Source organism: Thermobia domestica, chromosome 4 (assembly GCF_964235325.1).
Source record: "Thermobia domestica chromosome 4, izTheDome1.hap1.1, whole genome shotgun sequence".
Taxonomy (NCBI): Eukaryota; Metazoa; Arthropoda; class Insecta; order Zygentoma; family Lepismatidae; genus Thermobia; species Thermobia domestica.
This window is the reverse complement of record NC_137457.1, coordinates 299,737,800-299,753,557: the sequence shown is the minus strand read 5'-3', so window position 1 is coordinate 299,753,557 and position 15,758 is coordinate 299,737,800. Positions and strand designations below refer to the sequence as shown.

The 15,758-nt window shown below is 37.2% G+C and overlaps 1 protein-coding gene across 1 annotated transcript in view; it reads right to left on the bottom strand.

Moving 5' to 3' along the window:
* Window positions 1-15,758, bottom strand: part of ChLD3 (Chitin and LDLR binding deacetylase 3) — a 115,810-nt gene that overhangs the window by 31,412 nt on the left and 68,640 nt on the right. Inside the window, exon 3 of the mRNA XM_081756347.1 lies at window positions 739-843. Coding sequence (XP_081612473.1) covers window positions 739-843 — 105 coding nt within the window. The remainder of the gene's footprint in view (window positions 1-738; window positions 844-15,758) is intronic.

The following is a 15,758-nucleotide window of genomic DNA, read 5'->3' as shown; positions in this document are numbered from 1 at the left end:
GGATTAACGTGGAATCTGAAATACGTGAGTTCCCACCGGGAATCGAACCCTGGTCACCCACGCCAAAGGCGCGTACGCTAGCCGCTTAGTCGCTCAGGAGGTTACATTGAGTGACATGGTCTTGTGGCCAAAGTATAAAAATATGTTCACCTAAAATTTCATCATAATATTTATTGCAACTAATAACAATATTATGACCATCTATGCAAAATTAATTGAACATTCCTAGTACAAATCAAATAATTAACCAATTAAGTTTGAAGGAGGAAAAATGGCCTAAAATCTGCATTCACACTACTGCTCAATTGCTGATATCAGGGATGGGTTTCATTGTGTGAGAATATATCTTAATTCGGATTCCACGTTGAACTTTAGGTTGATGTGAATATTTTAACAGCTCAGAGGCTAACATGCGTGCATTCTGTGTGTGTGTGGGCCCATTTTCGATTCCCAAGTAGAAATATTTGTTTTGGATAGAAATCCGAGTAAAATTATTTGGTGGAAAGTGTGTTCTTGATCAGCTACAAATGACATATTATTAAAAGCAGGATTGATAATCTTAGTATCTCAATCAAACTCCTAATTTGTTCACAATCAAGCTAAAAAAAAATATATATCACTAGCTGCGTTGTCACCTGCTTGACGTCAAAGATTGTCATTTAAGATGCAGACAAATTTGCAAACGAGCCTAAAGCTTGGGGAAATATAACTATGAGTACTATAGTACAATTCACTTACCTAAATCTACATCACAGTTGTCCACTTTCAGTTTGAAATCGCAGATCTGTCGGTTGACATCGAAAAGTAAACCCGTCGAACATTTGAACTCGAATACTTCTCCATCTGTAAAGAAAGAGATAATATAAATTATTCTTCATGGTTGACTACTGTACATTATATATATAATATATGATCGATCAAACTATTTCTAAAAGTGTGCACAGAAGCGTCCATGAATAACTCGGTCGATTGACTTTACAAATTAATTAATAAAAAGGACAGAGAGTTGAGTACCATATTGTGAAACTGTGATAATTGAAATGTGATAGATGAAATTGGAGTGATAGATGTATAACTTCCGATGGCAATAGATGAGGTCTGAGATAGAGCCTACTCTTCAGACGCTGCATCCATTGAAAAAACTCCCAATCTATTATTAAGCATACCATTCTTACTCTAAAAAAAGGGATTCTCAACCTTTTCCATTCACGTACCACCATTTCTAATATAGGGAGTATTAATTCCAATAGTGAGACAGAATGCTTACGTTAGAAAGGGGAACATTAGAAAAGAAGAAAGGGAAGGCTTAAAAAAAGTGAGGAAGAGGAAAGACGAGGTTATTGAACAAGCAGACAAAGGAGGTGCAGTGGTAGTGATGCAGAAAGAATGGTATGAAAGAAAATTGGATGATCTTTGTGATGAAACGTACGAAGTCATAGGAGAAAAGATCAAAGGCTGAGATACTCAAAGAAGTAGTTGAAAACGGAAGAAGAAAAGGACTTAAAAAGTGGGTGAAAGAAGAAGGAAGGGTTCCAAAGATGAAAGGATTCCCGAAGATCCAGAAGGAAGATATTAAGCTAAGGCCAGTATTGGACTGCAGGGGAAACTGTCTGGAACCATTAGAAGAATAATTAAGAAAAGTAGCAGAAGAGATACGGATACGTCAAGAGAGTCACCGGATAAAGAATACGGAGGAAGTGAAAAGAATGTTAGAGCGTATAGAGAATAAGAAGGAGAAGACAATTATGTTTAGTATTGACGTTAAGGCAATGTTTCCAAGTATAAAGAGGAATTACGTAGTGAAAGTCATAGAAAAGGAAGTGAAAGGGAAATAAATAAGAGATTGGAAGAAAGAGGAAATAGTGAAAGCCTTGAGAATAATATGGGACAATAGTTTTCGTACAATAGGGAACAAACTAGTCAAAATTAAGGAAAGACTGAGTGAGTATAGATTCAAGATTAAGTCCGGTGTTGTCAGAACTGGTGATGAACAGATGGGAGCAGAAAGTGATAGATGAAGGTGGAAACAACCTAATATTGTTTTGCAGATACGTGGATGACTGTTTGGGGTATGGAGAGGAACAAAGAGACAACTGGAAAAATTCTTAAAGAAGACTGAAGATGAAGAGAAGAGGATAAGACTGGAAATGGAATTGGAGAACAATATTATAAACTTCCTGGACATGACTAAAGAGAGAAAAGATGGACGATTGACAACAAGATGATATAGGAAGGAATGTGCGGAGGGAGTGATGTGGATTACAGCACCAAAAGAAACTTCATAAGAAATATGGAGAGGAGAATAGAAGAAATAGATACTGAAGAAGAGAAAAAGGAGAACATAGAGAAGTTCCATAACTTACTAGAGCAGAAAGGATACAAGAAAGAGAAGTTAAGGAAGAACAGAATAGAAGAGGAAAGAAGGAAAGGAAGAAGAAAGGTAGAGGAGGAGAAGAGATGGCACGGGATAGAGAGCATTGCTGAGAAGACAGAAGTACTAAAGAACTTACTAAAAAAGGTGGTGTAAAGACGTACAGAAAAGGAGGGCAAAGAATTTTGGAAGAGGATAAGAAAGTGAAAAGTAGAACGAAGGAAATATGTGAGAAAGATGAAGGTGTAGTGTATAAAGTGAAGTGTAAGGATTGTGATATGGTATACCTAGGTGAAACGGAAAAAAACTTAAGGAGAGAATAAAACAACATAGGGATGATGTGAGACTTAAGAGGGAAAATAATGCCATATATAAACATGTTAAAGAAACGGGGCATGATATAGATTGGGAAGGTGTGCAGGGGCTAGAAAGGGAGAATAGATCAATAATAAGGAAATGGAAGGAGGCACAAGGGATAAAGAAAGAAAAAAGTAACAAATTAATGAACTGGACAAGTGGACTGTTAATACACGAGCTATGGGATAAATTATCAAATTGAAAAAAAAAGAACAAGACTAGACAGATTTATATGTAATTTATATCCATATATTTAATATTATATATAGTTAAATATTGTATGTAGTTATATATAGTTTTTATATATTGTTATATTTTATATTCAACTTTTATGTCTATATACATATATGTTTATATTGTTGTATTTATAACACTGTTCAACAACGAAAATGTAAATTGAACAAAATCAGCTAATTCTTATTGATTTTGTGGTGTTGATCACGAATTTGAAAGTTATTTTCGAATATTAGCTCTACTTTTCGTTTTACAGGCATGTCTAATAATAACGCTTTAAAAATAAATATATTCGCTTCGTTTGGGGTAAAATGTTACACTGATCTGGCAACACTGGAGAAACTATATAAACGCTTGGTTTCATTGTGTTCCTTATCTCAGTAGTGTTCTGCTATTGTTAGAAAAGACAGGTTTAGTGCAGTTATCAGCGTTTTAGGTGTGACGTTTGTGTAGTGCAGGACATAAAAATACAACTACAAGTACCAGTAGCGTAGCGTGATATTCCGAAAGGGGGATGCCAGTTAGTCATTTGTGCGATATAGTACTACTGCAAGCAGCAATACATAGCTATTCCGAATAGAAATATAGGGTTATACAAAATTTAGGAGGAAGCCCCCCTAATTGGAGGTCTAGTGGGGCATAAAGAAGCGAATGCGTGGATTACGTTAGAATTTAATAACCAATTGTCTCAGCTCCTTCTTGCTACTACCGTTGTGACGAGAAAACTAGGCCCCACTTTCTAGGGATGCGCTCGAGTCGAGACATGTCTCGAATCTCGACTCGACTCGACTCGAATTCGAGTCGAGACACACTTTGTAAAATTCGAGACGAGTCGAGACAAACGTATTTCTCGACTCGAATTTTCGAGTCGAGACACGAGTCGAGTCGAGATGGCTCTTAAAAATCTCGACTCGACTCGAATGTCTCGAAAATCTTTCTATAATTTTTAATATTATTTTGAAAAAAGTATTCACTCAGAAACAGCCTTGAAACCAATTCCAGCTTTTATTCCTTCAGAAAGGTACAGAACGCATAAAATTAATAGTTAATCTTTAAAGATCAAGATTTAATTTTCAGCTCAACTCAGTTAATTAGAACTAATAGTTAATGTCGTTGTATTTGGTTGTACTGCAAATATAATGATAATAATAATAATAATAATTGATTATCTAGTTTGTATAAAACTATTATCCGTAGTCTAAATCTAGTTTGTATAAAACTATTGCGATAAAGTGAACTTCATAAATTCTCTGAATGAGCAGTTGGTAGTCTATAGTAATTTAGCATAGTTATAATCATGGGCGGCGATTAGGGGGGGCAAGAGGGGGCAGTTGCCCCCCACTTTTTTGAAGTGATCACTGAACTCTTTTAAATTATATCATCTATTTTTCGGTGCTAGGCTAGAATCTTCATTATTCGATTTTAAAAAGTACCAAAAAAGCCTTTTCTTTCTGTTTTCTTTCTCAAAAAATCTTTGAGTTTTACGTCCCACGTTTATGCCGGTTAGGCTAAAGGATACGGTGATGATGAGTAATGAATGAAATGGTGGAATGAAGAAAGTGGGAGGAAACGGGAGAACCCCCAGAAAACCCACACACACGGTCTTTGTCTACTACAAAGTTTACTTGGCGGGGGCTGGGATCCAACCCGGGACCCCAAGCACAAGAGGTGAACGCTCTACCACTGAGCCACCGCGGCCCGTTTTCTTTCTCGAGCCTGGAGGCATTGTAGAACACGTTACATATGCTTTCATACCTTTCTGCGTGGAGACGTAGAGTGTGATGACGTTATAAATAAAAATATTTTTTATGACTTTTTTTTATTACTTTTGCACCTAGAAGATTGACATTTTGCACACACATTCAGTGCACCCCTTAATATTTTCCAGATTCTTTTCAGATTTCTGCGATAAAATAGGGGATCCAGAGGAGCAAAAAGGTGGGGGAAAAGGATATCTTTTTAACAAAGATCCCTTTTTTTCGCGATTTTCCCTCCTCAGATACATGATTGAGACATGTGAATGGTACCGTTGAAAGGCTGTTCTGTTCTAAAAAGAATGCTGTACGAACCATGATCCTAGTATAAATAGAGATGTCTCAGAAAATTTTTACCTGAGATCCCATTTTATACGGGAATCTGGAGTATTGTAGAAATATTATTTTTGGCGGGCTTACTTTTGCACCTAGAAAATTGAAATTTTGCACACACATTTAGTACACTTCTTAGTATTTTTCAGATTTGTTTCAGATTTCTGCGTTAAAAGAGGGGAGTACAGAGAGGCAAAAAAGTACAAAGAAATAATATTTTTTAAAACAAATAATCCATTTTTTTTATGATTTTCCCATTCAGGTACATGATGGAGACATGTGAGTGGTGCCGTTTGAAAGTATGTTCTATTCTGAAGGGAATGATGTACGAACAATGATCCTAGGATAAATAGGAATGTCTCAGGAAAATTTTATATTACATCCGGGTCATTTGGAGCATTGTGGGAATGTTCTTAGCTCATTGGTAAACATTTTCCCGCATTTAGTTTCCAAGATAGAAGCTTGAAATTTTTTATACACATTTTATATACCCCTTCGTATTTTTCAGTTGATTTTGAGATCTGTGCTTTAACAAAGGGGGTCCAGAGGGGATCAAAGTTTGAAAAAAATCAGAAAAAAATGCAATTTCCCTCAAAATTTCCCGTCTTAGTGACATGATAGGAAAACGTAAATGGAACCGTTTGAAAGGTTGTTCTATTGTGAAGAGGATGAGGTACTAACCATGATCCTAGGATAAATAGGGATGATGCTGTAGCTGATTGACTGAAGTTCAATAATTTGTCTTTAAAAAGCCATAATTTAAAATGGTTAACGTATATAGTTTCATTTGGAAATGTAAAGTTTTTGCACATATTAATGGTTCATAGAAAAAAGAATGGTACCATATAATATTTGTCGTTGCGTAAATGTGTATTGGTTATTTATCTTCCCGTGGAGTTAAGACAGCTACAGGAATTGCGTTTTAATTGCAATTCAAAGGAATTAATATTACAATTACGTCGTAGCATATGCTTGTAGTATTTACTGTCTTTCATTTTCTAAGAGTAATAACATACATTTAATGACAAGTGTGGAATTAACAATGTAAGTTGTTCATTAATCCCCAGTTTAATGTAACTTCTGCAAAACAAGCCTCATTATCATTACTATGATTAATAATATCCTTTCTATTTATTTGTTTTACAAATATGTTATTAGATAATCTGATCACACACTTTTCCAGACAGAATTTTAAGATGTTCATGAGCAAGGAATCAAGGGTTAGTACTTATGTGCTTTGCTCTTGTCAATTTCTTAATTAAATATGAAACACTCTATACGGTATTTTAACCGAAAAAGATAGTATCCTATTAGTTATACAACCTGTCGTCAAACAAAGTGTTACAAACAACCAGGAACACTAACATTGATATACACATATTCAGATAATATCTTGCCCCCCCACTTTTAACGTCCAATCGCCGCCACTGGTTATAATTATTGTGTTTTCGTTCCCATGAACGCAATAGGGTTACGTAACTTCTGGATTATTCGCTTGCCCAACTATTCTGAGGCTTTAATATGTTGCAGCATATCACGAGCTACGGATAATATATAATGTAACATTTGTTGTACTGTACATCACATATTATGATACGAGACTATTTTACATAGTATATCTTATCTAATATAAATAAAATAGAGTTTGTTTGTGTGTTTGTCTGTCTGTCTGTGTGCGACCTGGGGACCAGACGAGTGGACCGAGAGTTCCCAAAATTTGGTCACGGGTACCTTAGTCCAGGCCCCAGATCAAGACGAAGCGTTTTTTTTTTTTAATTTCGAACCAGGGGGGTCTCGGGGGGGACTTTTACTGGGACCGACCTGGGGACCAGACAAGTTGACCGAGAGTTACCAAATTTTGGTCACGGATACCTTGGTCCAGGTCCCAGTCTAAGGCGAAGCGTTTTTGTCAAAATTGGAACCAGGGGGTCTCAGGGGGGCGTTTAGCGAGACATGTAGTAAAAGTAATCCAAATTGATCGACATTAGTGTCAAATCCATAGTTTTCACGGTCGCTGAGATCAACGGTGACACTTCCATCAGCGATGACTTGCAAATTCAGCTACTACTGTATGCGGGCCGGGTGTCAGCGGGTGAGGAATACCGAGACATGTATAAATAGCCCATATTGATTGATACTAGTGTCAAATCCATAGTTTTCGCGGTCACTGAAATGAATGGTGATACTTCCACAGGTGTTGACTTCCAAATACAGCCCCCATGCGAAGAATGGGTATATTAAGCTAGTATTACAATAAATGGACTGCTTGGATGCCAAGAACTAGTACAGATAAGAACCATTCACTTCTATGAATAGGTATTTTTTAAAAGGATTTTTGTAAACACTAAGTTATAAAACAATGAACTACATACAGTAGTTATGGTTTTGGTTCCCAACATAAAAGAAATATGGATTGTTCATGAGATATTGAACTTCAACTTTCACTCCTGAAAAATTTCAATTTTGGAGTTAGGCCACTTGGAATCAAAGCAGTTCACTGTAAGATAAATACATTCCGCACATTAGTAACATAGTTGTTCAGGAGCCTTCGATTTCCATCCTCTCAAATGAAAGCTGAACGATTGCTTGATACATGTTGACTATATAGGAGAAATAGTGTATTAAGTTTTCGAGCTTTGGTGCGTATCCGTATTTACACTCTGATATAACTTTAAGTTCACACTCAAATCGAGCTAATTGTTTAATGCATTTCGAAAGATTTTGTTTTTATGCAGCTCATTAAGGAAAATCTATTTCATAATCGTAACATTTATGTACTAAGAAACTACGAACGTAAAGTGGACTCGACCTAGCCCCGTGGCCGCTGTGACTCAGTGGTACAGCTCTCACCCTTGGTGTGTGAGGACTCTGATTCTGTGTGTGTGTGTGAACTCCGCGGCTAGTGTATGCGTCTTTTCCGTGGAAGACTCGGGTTCAATTCCCGGCGCGAGCTCATGTAGTTCGGATTCCACGTTAATCAGTAGGTCTACATTTCATATATCCTCGCTGCTGAAAGAGACGGTAAAGTCAAAATCAACTCAACAATATATATGTGTGTGTGCTTATGTGAGTTTCCTCGTGGCTGTATGGTTAACACATACGCCTTGATCGCGGGAGAGACTGGTTCGATTTACGGTGGAAGCTCATGAAGTTGTTACCGGTATCCCACTTTAAACTGTAGATCCATGCCTCATATAACCATAGATATAATATATATGCCTTTGATACACTTATTTTCCGACTTGGAAGCCATCGAAAATTTCCGGACACAGAGTCCCGTAGACCGAAAATGAGAAACATGGGTACAGAGTAAAACAGCCATAGAAATTTAAGCTTTTTAGGCTAACTTAATCCTTACATATAACGCAACTAGCTTGGCCAAGTTATAATGGAGGAAATGCTATCATTGCAACACTCTGAGAATAGAAAATGTTCGTCAGGTATTACTATCCCCCCCCTCTCCTGCAGAATGAAAACCCTGACTAAAACTCAATATATATATATATATATATATAACTATTTTGTGTAATGTAACAAACAGTGGCGGATAGTATTCATGTTTCCTTGCAGAGGTCCTTACGAGGGTTCGCTTCCATCTTCCTCTCCCCAAGAACTAAAATAAATTAAAAAATTGCTATTACTTGTTAATCTTGTACAAAGGACGCAATTAAAGTCCCAGTGTAACACCCCTTCACATTTGGATTTTTCCCCTGGAAGAAAATCAGTTATTATTGTTTCTTGATTTCTCAGTCTCACCTACATAAACATACGAATAGAATTACAGGATAGGACATGTTTAGAGTGCTTGCACGTGACATCTAACTATATTTCTCATCAAATGTGTCACAGATGAAAATTTCCGTTTGTACTGCCTCTATTTTCTGGTACATATGTTTCATTTATGTTATGTTGCTAAAATTCGTTAGGAAACAAGTACAGACTGCGCCTGTGTGCCTGACAAACGTAAATGTACTGGATAATTATTTCTTCACTTTCTTCCAGAAAAAAAAGTAACCCATCTCATGTCGGCTAACAAAAGGAGGTAGCGGACCAAAGATAGCCGTTCTTTACCTAAGGTCGTTACACAGCAGGGGTTTCATTCAGTCAGAGGGAAAAGTAAAAAATAATTTAAGGTTTCTACATTTGTTTTGAACTGCAATATACTTCTTCCTTTTATTTTAAGAACCATTTCCTTCTCATTTGTCTGCATCAGAAAAAAATGCAAAAAAATTACTAGAATGTGCCTATTTACCCAAAGTACGTACTAGATCACTAGTTCAATAGTAAAATCACTAAATCTAGTACGAGATCATAAATGTGGCATCCCTGGGTTGGAGCGAAAGTAATGGTTGGAGTAAAAACTAGTCCGTATTTCTACTGTGTTCTGTTGTTGAATTCACAGAAATGTTCAAAAATAAATTCAAGAAGTAAAACACGATCCTACAAAAGACTGTTTACTTGCTCACTGGTTTTAGTATTGTGAACTGAAACTCAAGTGCGCAGTCATGTTGAATACTTCTGTCCCTTTCTACTTTACAACTTGAGGTGGGATGAGGGTCAGGATAGATCTAGTGATATACCGCTAAAGGAAGTGCTTCAGTACAGAGTCGGAAGCGATATGTATTGTTTATACTACTTACAACGTTATCCCCCACATAAAATATAAATTCACCCTTTCTCCCTTCCCTTTTTCGAATACAATGAACCGACTCTTTTGCTGAAGAAAGATGCTAAAAGAAAATTGAAACATCTGTGTCTAAACTTTGTTTGAAGCGCAGTCTTTTGTATTTGTAAGGTTTTGCGGGTGTTTTCGAGATAGCCAAATCTTTTACCATGGACTCCTGCTGCGAACTGACCGTGAGTAAACACCCGATCTCGCTGTGCTCAATTTCTCTCGCACACGTGAAATGGGTTTGTTGTTTCCAAAACAAATAGGAAGTTACCTTGTGCTTTTGCATTTCTGCACGCACACAGGTACCATTGCTGTTTTAATGATCAGAAGAAATATCAAAACCATCCGATATATATGATACAAAACAGCTAACAGAGGGGGGCAAAGATAAAAGTAGGCCTATACCAAGTTTTCCGCGTGGTACCATTATGGAGAATAAATATTTGATAAAGTCACGTAGATGCGCTTAAACCTATTCCATCTGTCCTTATAATTTTTCTGGTCTCATCAATTTCTCAGGAGAATACGTACAACATATGTCCAAATTCCATATATACTCTTTCTAAACTAATGAGTAAACTCATTAAGAACACCAACTGATATCAATAAACAGGAAAGAAAACAATACTTTATACTTCTATCATTTGGTACACATCTCTATGAAGCACAGCTTGTTTCTTTTCGAAATAGCTCCTTCGTGTCACAGCTGTGGTTAGTTTTGTTTTGTGTTAGGATGAAAGAGAGAAATGCAACATTTGCTTCGCGGTGAAGTTATATATATTATTAAGATGAGCGGTGATAAGCGAGGTTTAACAAAGGGTGCCTTTCGGATGCACAATTTAACGGGTAGTTGCAGTCCGTGTTGAGAATCGAACCAAAGCTATGTAAGACATGTTAATATTGAGCTCTTTTGTGGTAAAAGTGAACTTCAGAAACACACAAAAAACTTGAAACATCAAGCTAATGTAAAGCAATTGAAAAATAGCCTACCTATCGCTGCATCTTTTCTGTGGCTAGGAACATGCAGTGTGTAGCAACAAGAATCGTGTTAAGGACTTTTTTTTCGAACATAACATTCCCTTCCACACCATAAAAGACAATATAATGTTTGTTAAAAGAAAGTGCACATAATATTTTTAAATTTTGTTTGTGATCCTATCATGCATAATTATAAATAATGCCTTTCATACTACGAGAATGAGTTCAGCTGTACGTCATGGCCCCTCTAAAGCGGGGCCGCGGTGGCTCAGTGGTAGATCGTTCACCTCTGGTGCTTGGGGACCCTGGTTCGATCCCAGCTCGCACCAAGTGAACTTTGTGGTGGACAAACACCGTGTGCGTGGGTTTCCTCGGGGTTCTTCCGTTCCTCCCACTTCCTTCATTCCACGATTTCACTAATTTCTCATCATCACCCCTCTCCCTTAGCCTGACCGGCATAATCGTGGGACGTAAAACTCAAAGATTTCACTTCATTTTTTCCCTCCAAAGCGATATCTTTCAAAATTATTTATTGTTAGATATTGTAAATTTACGGTATCTATTTTAGTGGACGGGAAATTTTGCATCTAATCGGATAATTTCATGGCTTCTAACAGGAATTCGCAGTTACGAAATTTGCATCACTGTCTTTTGAAAGGATGCCTAGAAAAAATACTACTAGAAAATAACTGAAAACACAAAATGGATTTGATAGCCAAATTCACGTCATCTTGGTGCGTCATCATTTTTCTTTAAATATTTGTATTTAGTATTAGATTAGAGTTTAGTGTCCCTTTCAGCATCAAGGCTATATGAGACGTGAACTTACAAATTAACGTGGGTTCAGAACCACAGGAGTTCCCATCGGAAATCGAACCTAGGTCTCCCGCACCAAAGACGCGTACGCTAATCATATGGACAAGGGTGTTCGATATTTAGTAATGTGTACATAAAGTTGTGAAATTGCGCTTGTATAATGGAATGCAATTCCTTCTACTGACATAAACCTTCACAATACTTAGCTGGACAAAGTATCTTTAAAAAGAAAATGTCACTCTTTATGTTTCAGTTCCTGGTTCTACTGAAGGATGGAACAAATTGTAATGAGTGTTTTTGAAACCTACTTTGTGTAGTTGATTCATCATAAACTTGGTATTTGATACGGATATGAACTATTACACTTATTTGGTGTTTATTTCTAAATAATAAGTCCTAATACAATTTCATAAAGTTGTAATTCTTCTTTAGTTTGTATCACTTTACACAATGACAAATCCAAAAGGTGTGTTGTATCGGTGCAGTACCAGTTTTTCACGTTTTTCAAAATGTTCCAAAACCCAAAGAATAATCTTTAATTTTTGATATTTTAGTCGTCACAAATTACAATTTTATAATGTAGTCAATGTTTATAATTAGTGGGCAGTTGGGCGTTTAAAGTAATGACATCATAATAAAGTCAAAACCATAATTTTGAGTTGAATTGATTCTGAGTTTAACGTCCCGTTCAGCAGCGAGGCTATGTGAGACGTGGACCTACTGATTAACGTGGAATCCGAACCACATGAACTCCCACCGGGAATCAAGCCCAGGTTTCCCACGCCAAAGGCAAGTATGCTAAGAGTTAGCCACGAAGGAGCTCCACCATAATTTTAGTGGGCGATAAGAAATATCTCGCCAGTGCTTTTACAATAAATAAAATTTTATAAGTATTAAAGAATAGTGGTAAGAGATTTTATAATAGCTCTTTTATTTATGAGATATGAGTATTTTGAAAAAAAAACAACTAAAGAATAGGTTGGCGGAACCACAAAAGACTCGTAAAATAAACTTTCTTATAAATACATACGGACCTTACTCACCTTTTATAATTGCTATGCTTACGTTCTCCATAAAAACAGAAATTCTCTTTTAGTGATACTTTACACAAGATCATGAAGTGGGTTCAAATTTAATTAAAGGCAAAATACAATACAATAATCCACAAATATTGCCTCAAGTGAGTTTAAAGATTTCTAAACACTAGTGCGAAACCGGGCTCTGCCGTTGCGATCGATTTACAGGTCTTGAGACGAAAGTAAGAAGGGACTTACGCACACAGTAAGTAAAAACAATTAATATGCCTGTAACTTTCCCCCAAATGGGTGTATCTTAAAACTAACCTCACCATTATTTTTCTAATTAAATTCTAGCCCGAAATTATGTATCATATTACCCTATTCCCATTTTGAAAACTTGACCTTAATTCAAAATGGCGGATTTCAAGATGGCTGCCATCAAGGTCATATCTACCATACGACTTCCCCCCAGGACTTATATGTATCCACATGATTTTTCTTCACTTTTCTTCATTAACGCTCCGTTTACAAAGGGTAGTAAGGGACTTCTGTAGTAATCTCTAATAACCACATCACAACTCTTAAAAGTTATTAAAAAAAATAGAAAACATGCACCATGGCAAAAATTTGTCATCACAAGTAATGATGCATACATGCCTTCTATCAGCAAAAAAAGTTTCATTGAAATTGGAGCCGGACATTTGAGTGATGTCCCTTGTGGGATGTGATTGAACGTGACGTCAGAACACATCGCCCCCCTTCCCGGAATTTGCGGGAATTAGGTGACCTGAGTGAGCACATGTGGTGCCAGCTCTGTCCAGCGACCTATCAAGGATCATTGCGTGTATGCCAAGACGTGTCGCCGTTTTTATCCATGCCAAAAGTCGACATACTGACAATTAGGTAGGTAGTCATGATGGTCTGGCTGATGTGTGCGTATATTTTAACGAGTCGAGTCGAGACAGAGACTGTCGAGTCGAGACACGAGTCGAGACAGAAACATATTTTCGAGTCGAGACACGAGTCGAGACAACATTTTCTCGAGACGAGTCGAGACAGGCTTAAATCTCGACTCGACTCGACTCGAATGCATCCCTAATTGTTTCCAGTATCGTTCCCTTCATTTCTTTCTCGTGGGCGGCTTTTTTCTCCACATACCACACGTCAATCTCGTTCTTTCAAAAAAAAAAAAATATCGCCCCTAGAAATTTGTCATTTTGGGTCCGGAACTCAGACGCTCGTTCATGAATATGGGACTGATTGTATATATCATTTGAAGATGTAAATACAAAGCACTTAAACCAACTCTGGGGGCCTGTTTCTGTATCCAGATACTGAAGTCAAGGGCGCAAATCTGTCTTCAACGTTCGTGGGATGGGTAAGACTGTTCCCATAATCCTTTCCTTTTTTAACGATGTTCAAAATATTTATGAAGTTGAAAAAAAATGCTGTGGAGGATTAGGGAAGCAGAGTTGTCTATAACATCCGCAGGAGGGTACATTTTAAAGCTTATTGTGGGGAGAGGGGAGAAGAGACTTATATTACAGTAGATGAATCAGATTTCTGAGGTAAACCTGTTGTACTCGTATATTATATACCAAATGATGTAGATGAAATAGTGGTACATATCATTATTACAACTCAGTGCCGTGAGCACATTCTGAAATTTGAATATATGCATAATAATAATTGACATGTTTCTACTTACGCATCCACAATGGTCCACATTAAAATTTTAGGACATTTGTTTTATAACAATACAAATAATGACTTCCCCAAAACTATGAAAGAAAATCAATCAGGCCTATATTTGGCGCAACAATACTCTTATCTGAGCAAAATTATGATTACCACAATAGCATTATAGGAATTGTTACAGGAATTAAACAAATAGTTGAAAATAGACTACTAATAATTAATGACAATGAAATATTAAAGAATACGATTCTTTTTTAAAAATGAAACAAGTCAAAGGACATCAGTTTCCTTTGTGGCAGTCGGATAGAAAACATCATCATCTCAATCTCAAATCGGATTATTGGGGGGGTGGACAAGATTGTAGGGAACATGTTCCCCTTATGTCCCCGAGATTTGTGCCAGTTACTGAAGGGCACAATCTTTGCGAGTGACGGGGAGTGGTGGCTCTCTTGTCCTACCAGATCGGTGACCGTAATTCTACAGAATGCTTTAAATTTATGCCTGTGTCTTTGAGCTCCTTTACGATGAAGATTACAATTGCGATGCATTTAGTTACAATTAAGGCATAACTATTTTAATACTATTATTTACATAACCGGCATGCTTCAAAAATGCGTTGAACTAACCATTTCCGTTTTGTTCTATTTCCTTTATATTAGGGCTCGTACGTTCTGTTCAGAAACTACAGCTTAGTTCAAAATATATACAGTTGGAAATACTTGAATATGCCGGCGTATATCTAAAGCAAATGTGGGGTTGCAAAGGATGAGGAGGAGTGAGAAGGGAAGTATTGCGCATGCGCATTCAACAGAAAGCAGACGAAAACCCCGATGCTTTCAGTAGGCCTGGAAGCCCGAGGAAAATAGCATACGACAGGAGGAAAGACAGAAAATGTGCATCTGAGCGACGCGCATGCGTAGGTTTCTCTTGTCAAAGTAAGTCGAGAGAGCGCGCCAGAAGATTGCAGTGGAAATAATTGTGATAATTACATGCAAACAATTTATATATAATGAAATGCGTACTTTTTCTTATTAACAGGGGATGCCGGGCATACCGGCGTTCCTTTACGCTACGCCGCTGACAAGTACTCAAAAATACTGGTACAGTATTTCGAATGTATATTTTTAAATAGTTGTCGGAACTATTTCCAGTGACATTTTGAGGATTTCAATAAACAAAAATGCCGCGAAATTGTGTAAACAGTGCGGATAGCTTCTGCTACGTGTGTGGGGAAGTGACATTTTCCTCACAAAAGCAGACTATAACACCACTAATAAGAAAAGCCTATCAATATTACTTTTGTTGTAAAATTGGAGACCAAGATAAATCTCGGGCACCCCACATTGTGTGTAACACTTGTGCCAGCAATCTAAGAAATTGGATTAATGGGAAGGGGCGCTCAATGCCTTTTGCAATGTCCATGATTTGGAGGGAGCCAAGCGACCACATCAGAAACTGTTATTTTTGTATGGTTCCTTCCGTCAAGAAGGGAATTTCCACGAAGAAGAAGCGGGCCTTGGTCTATC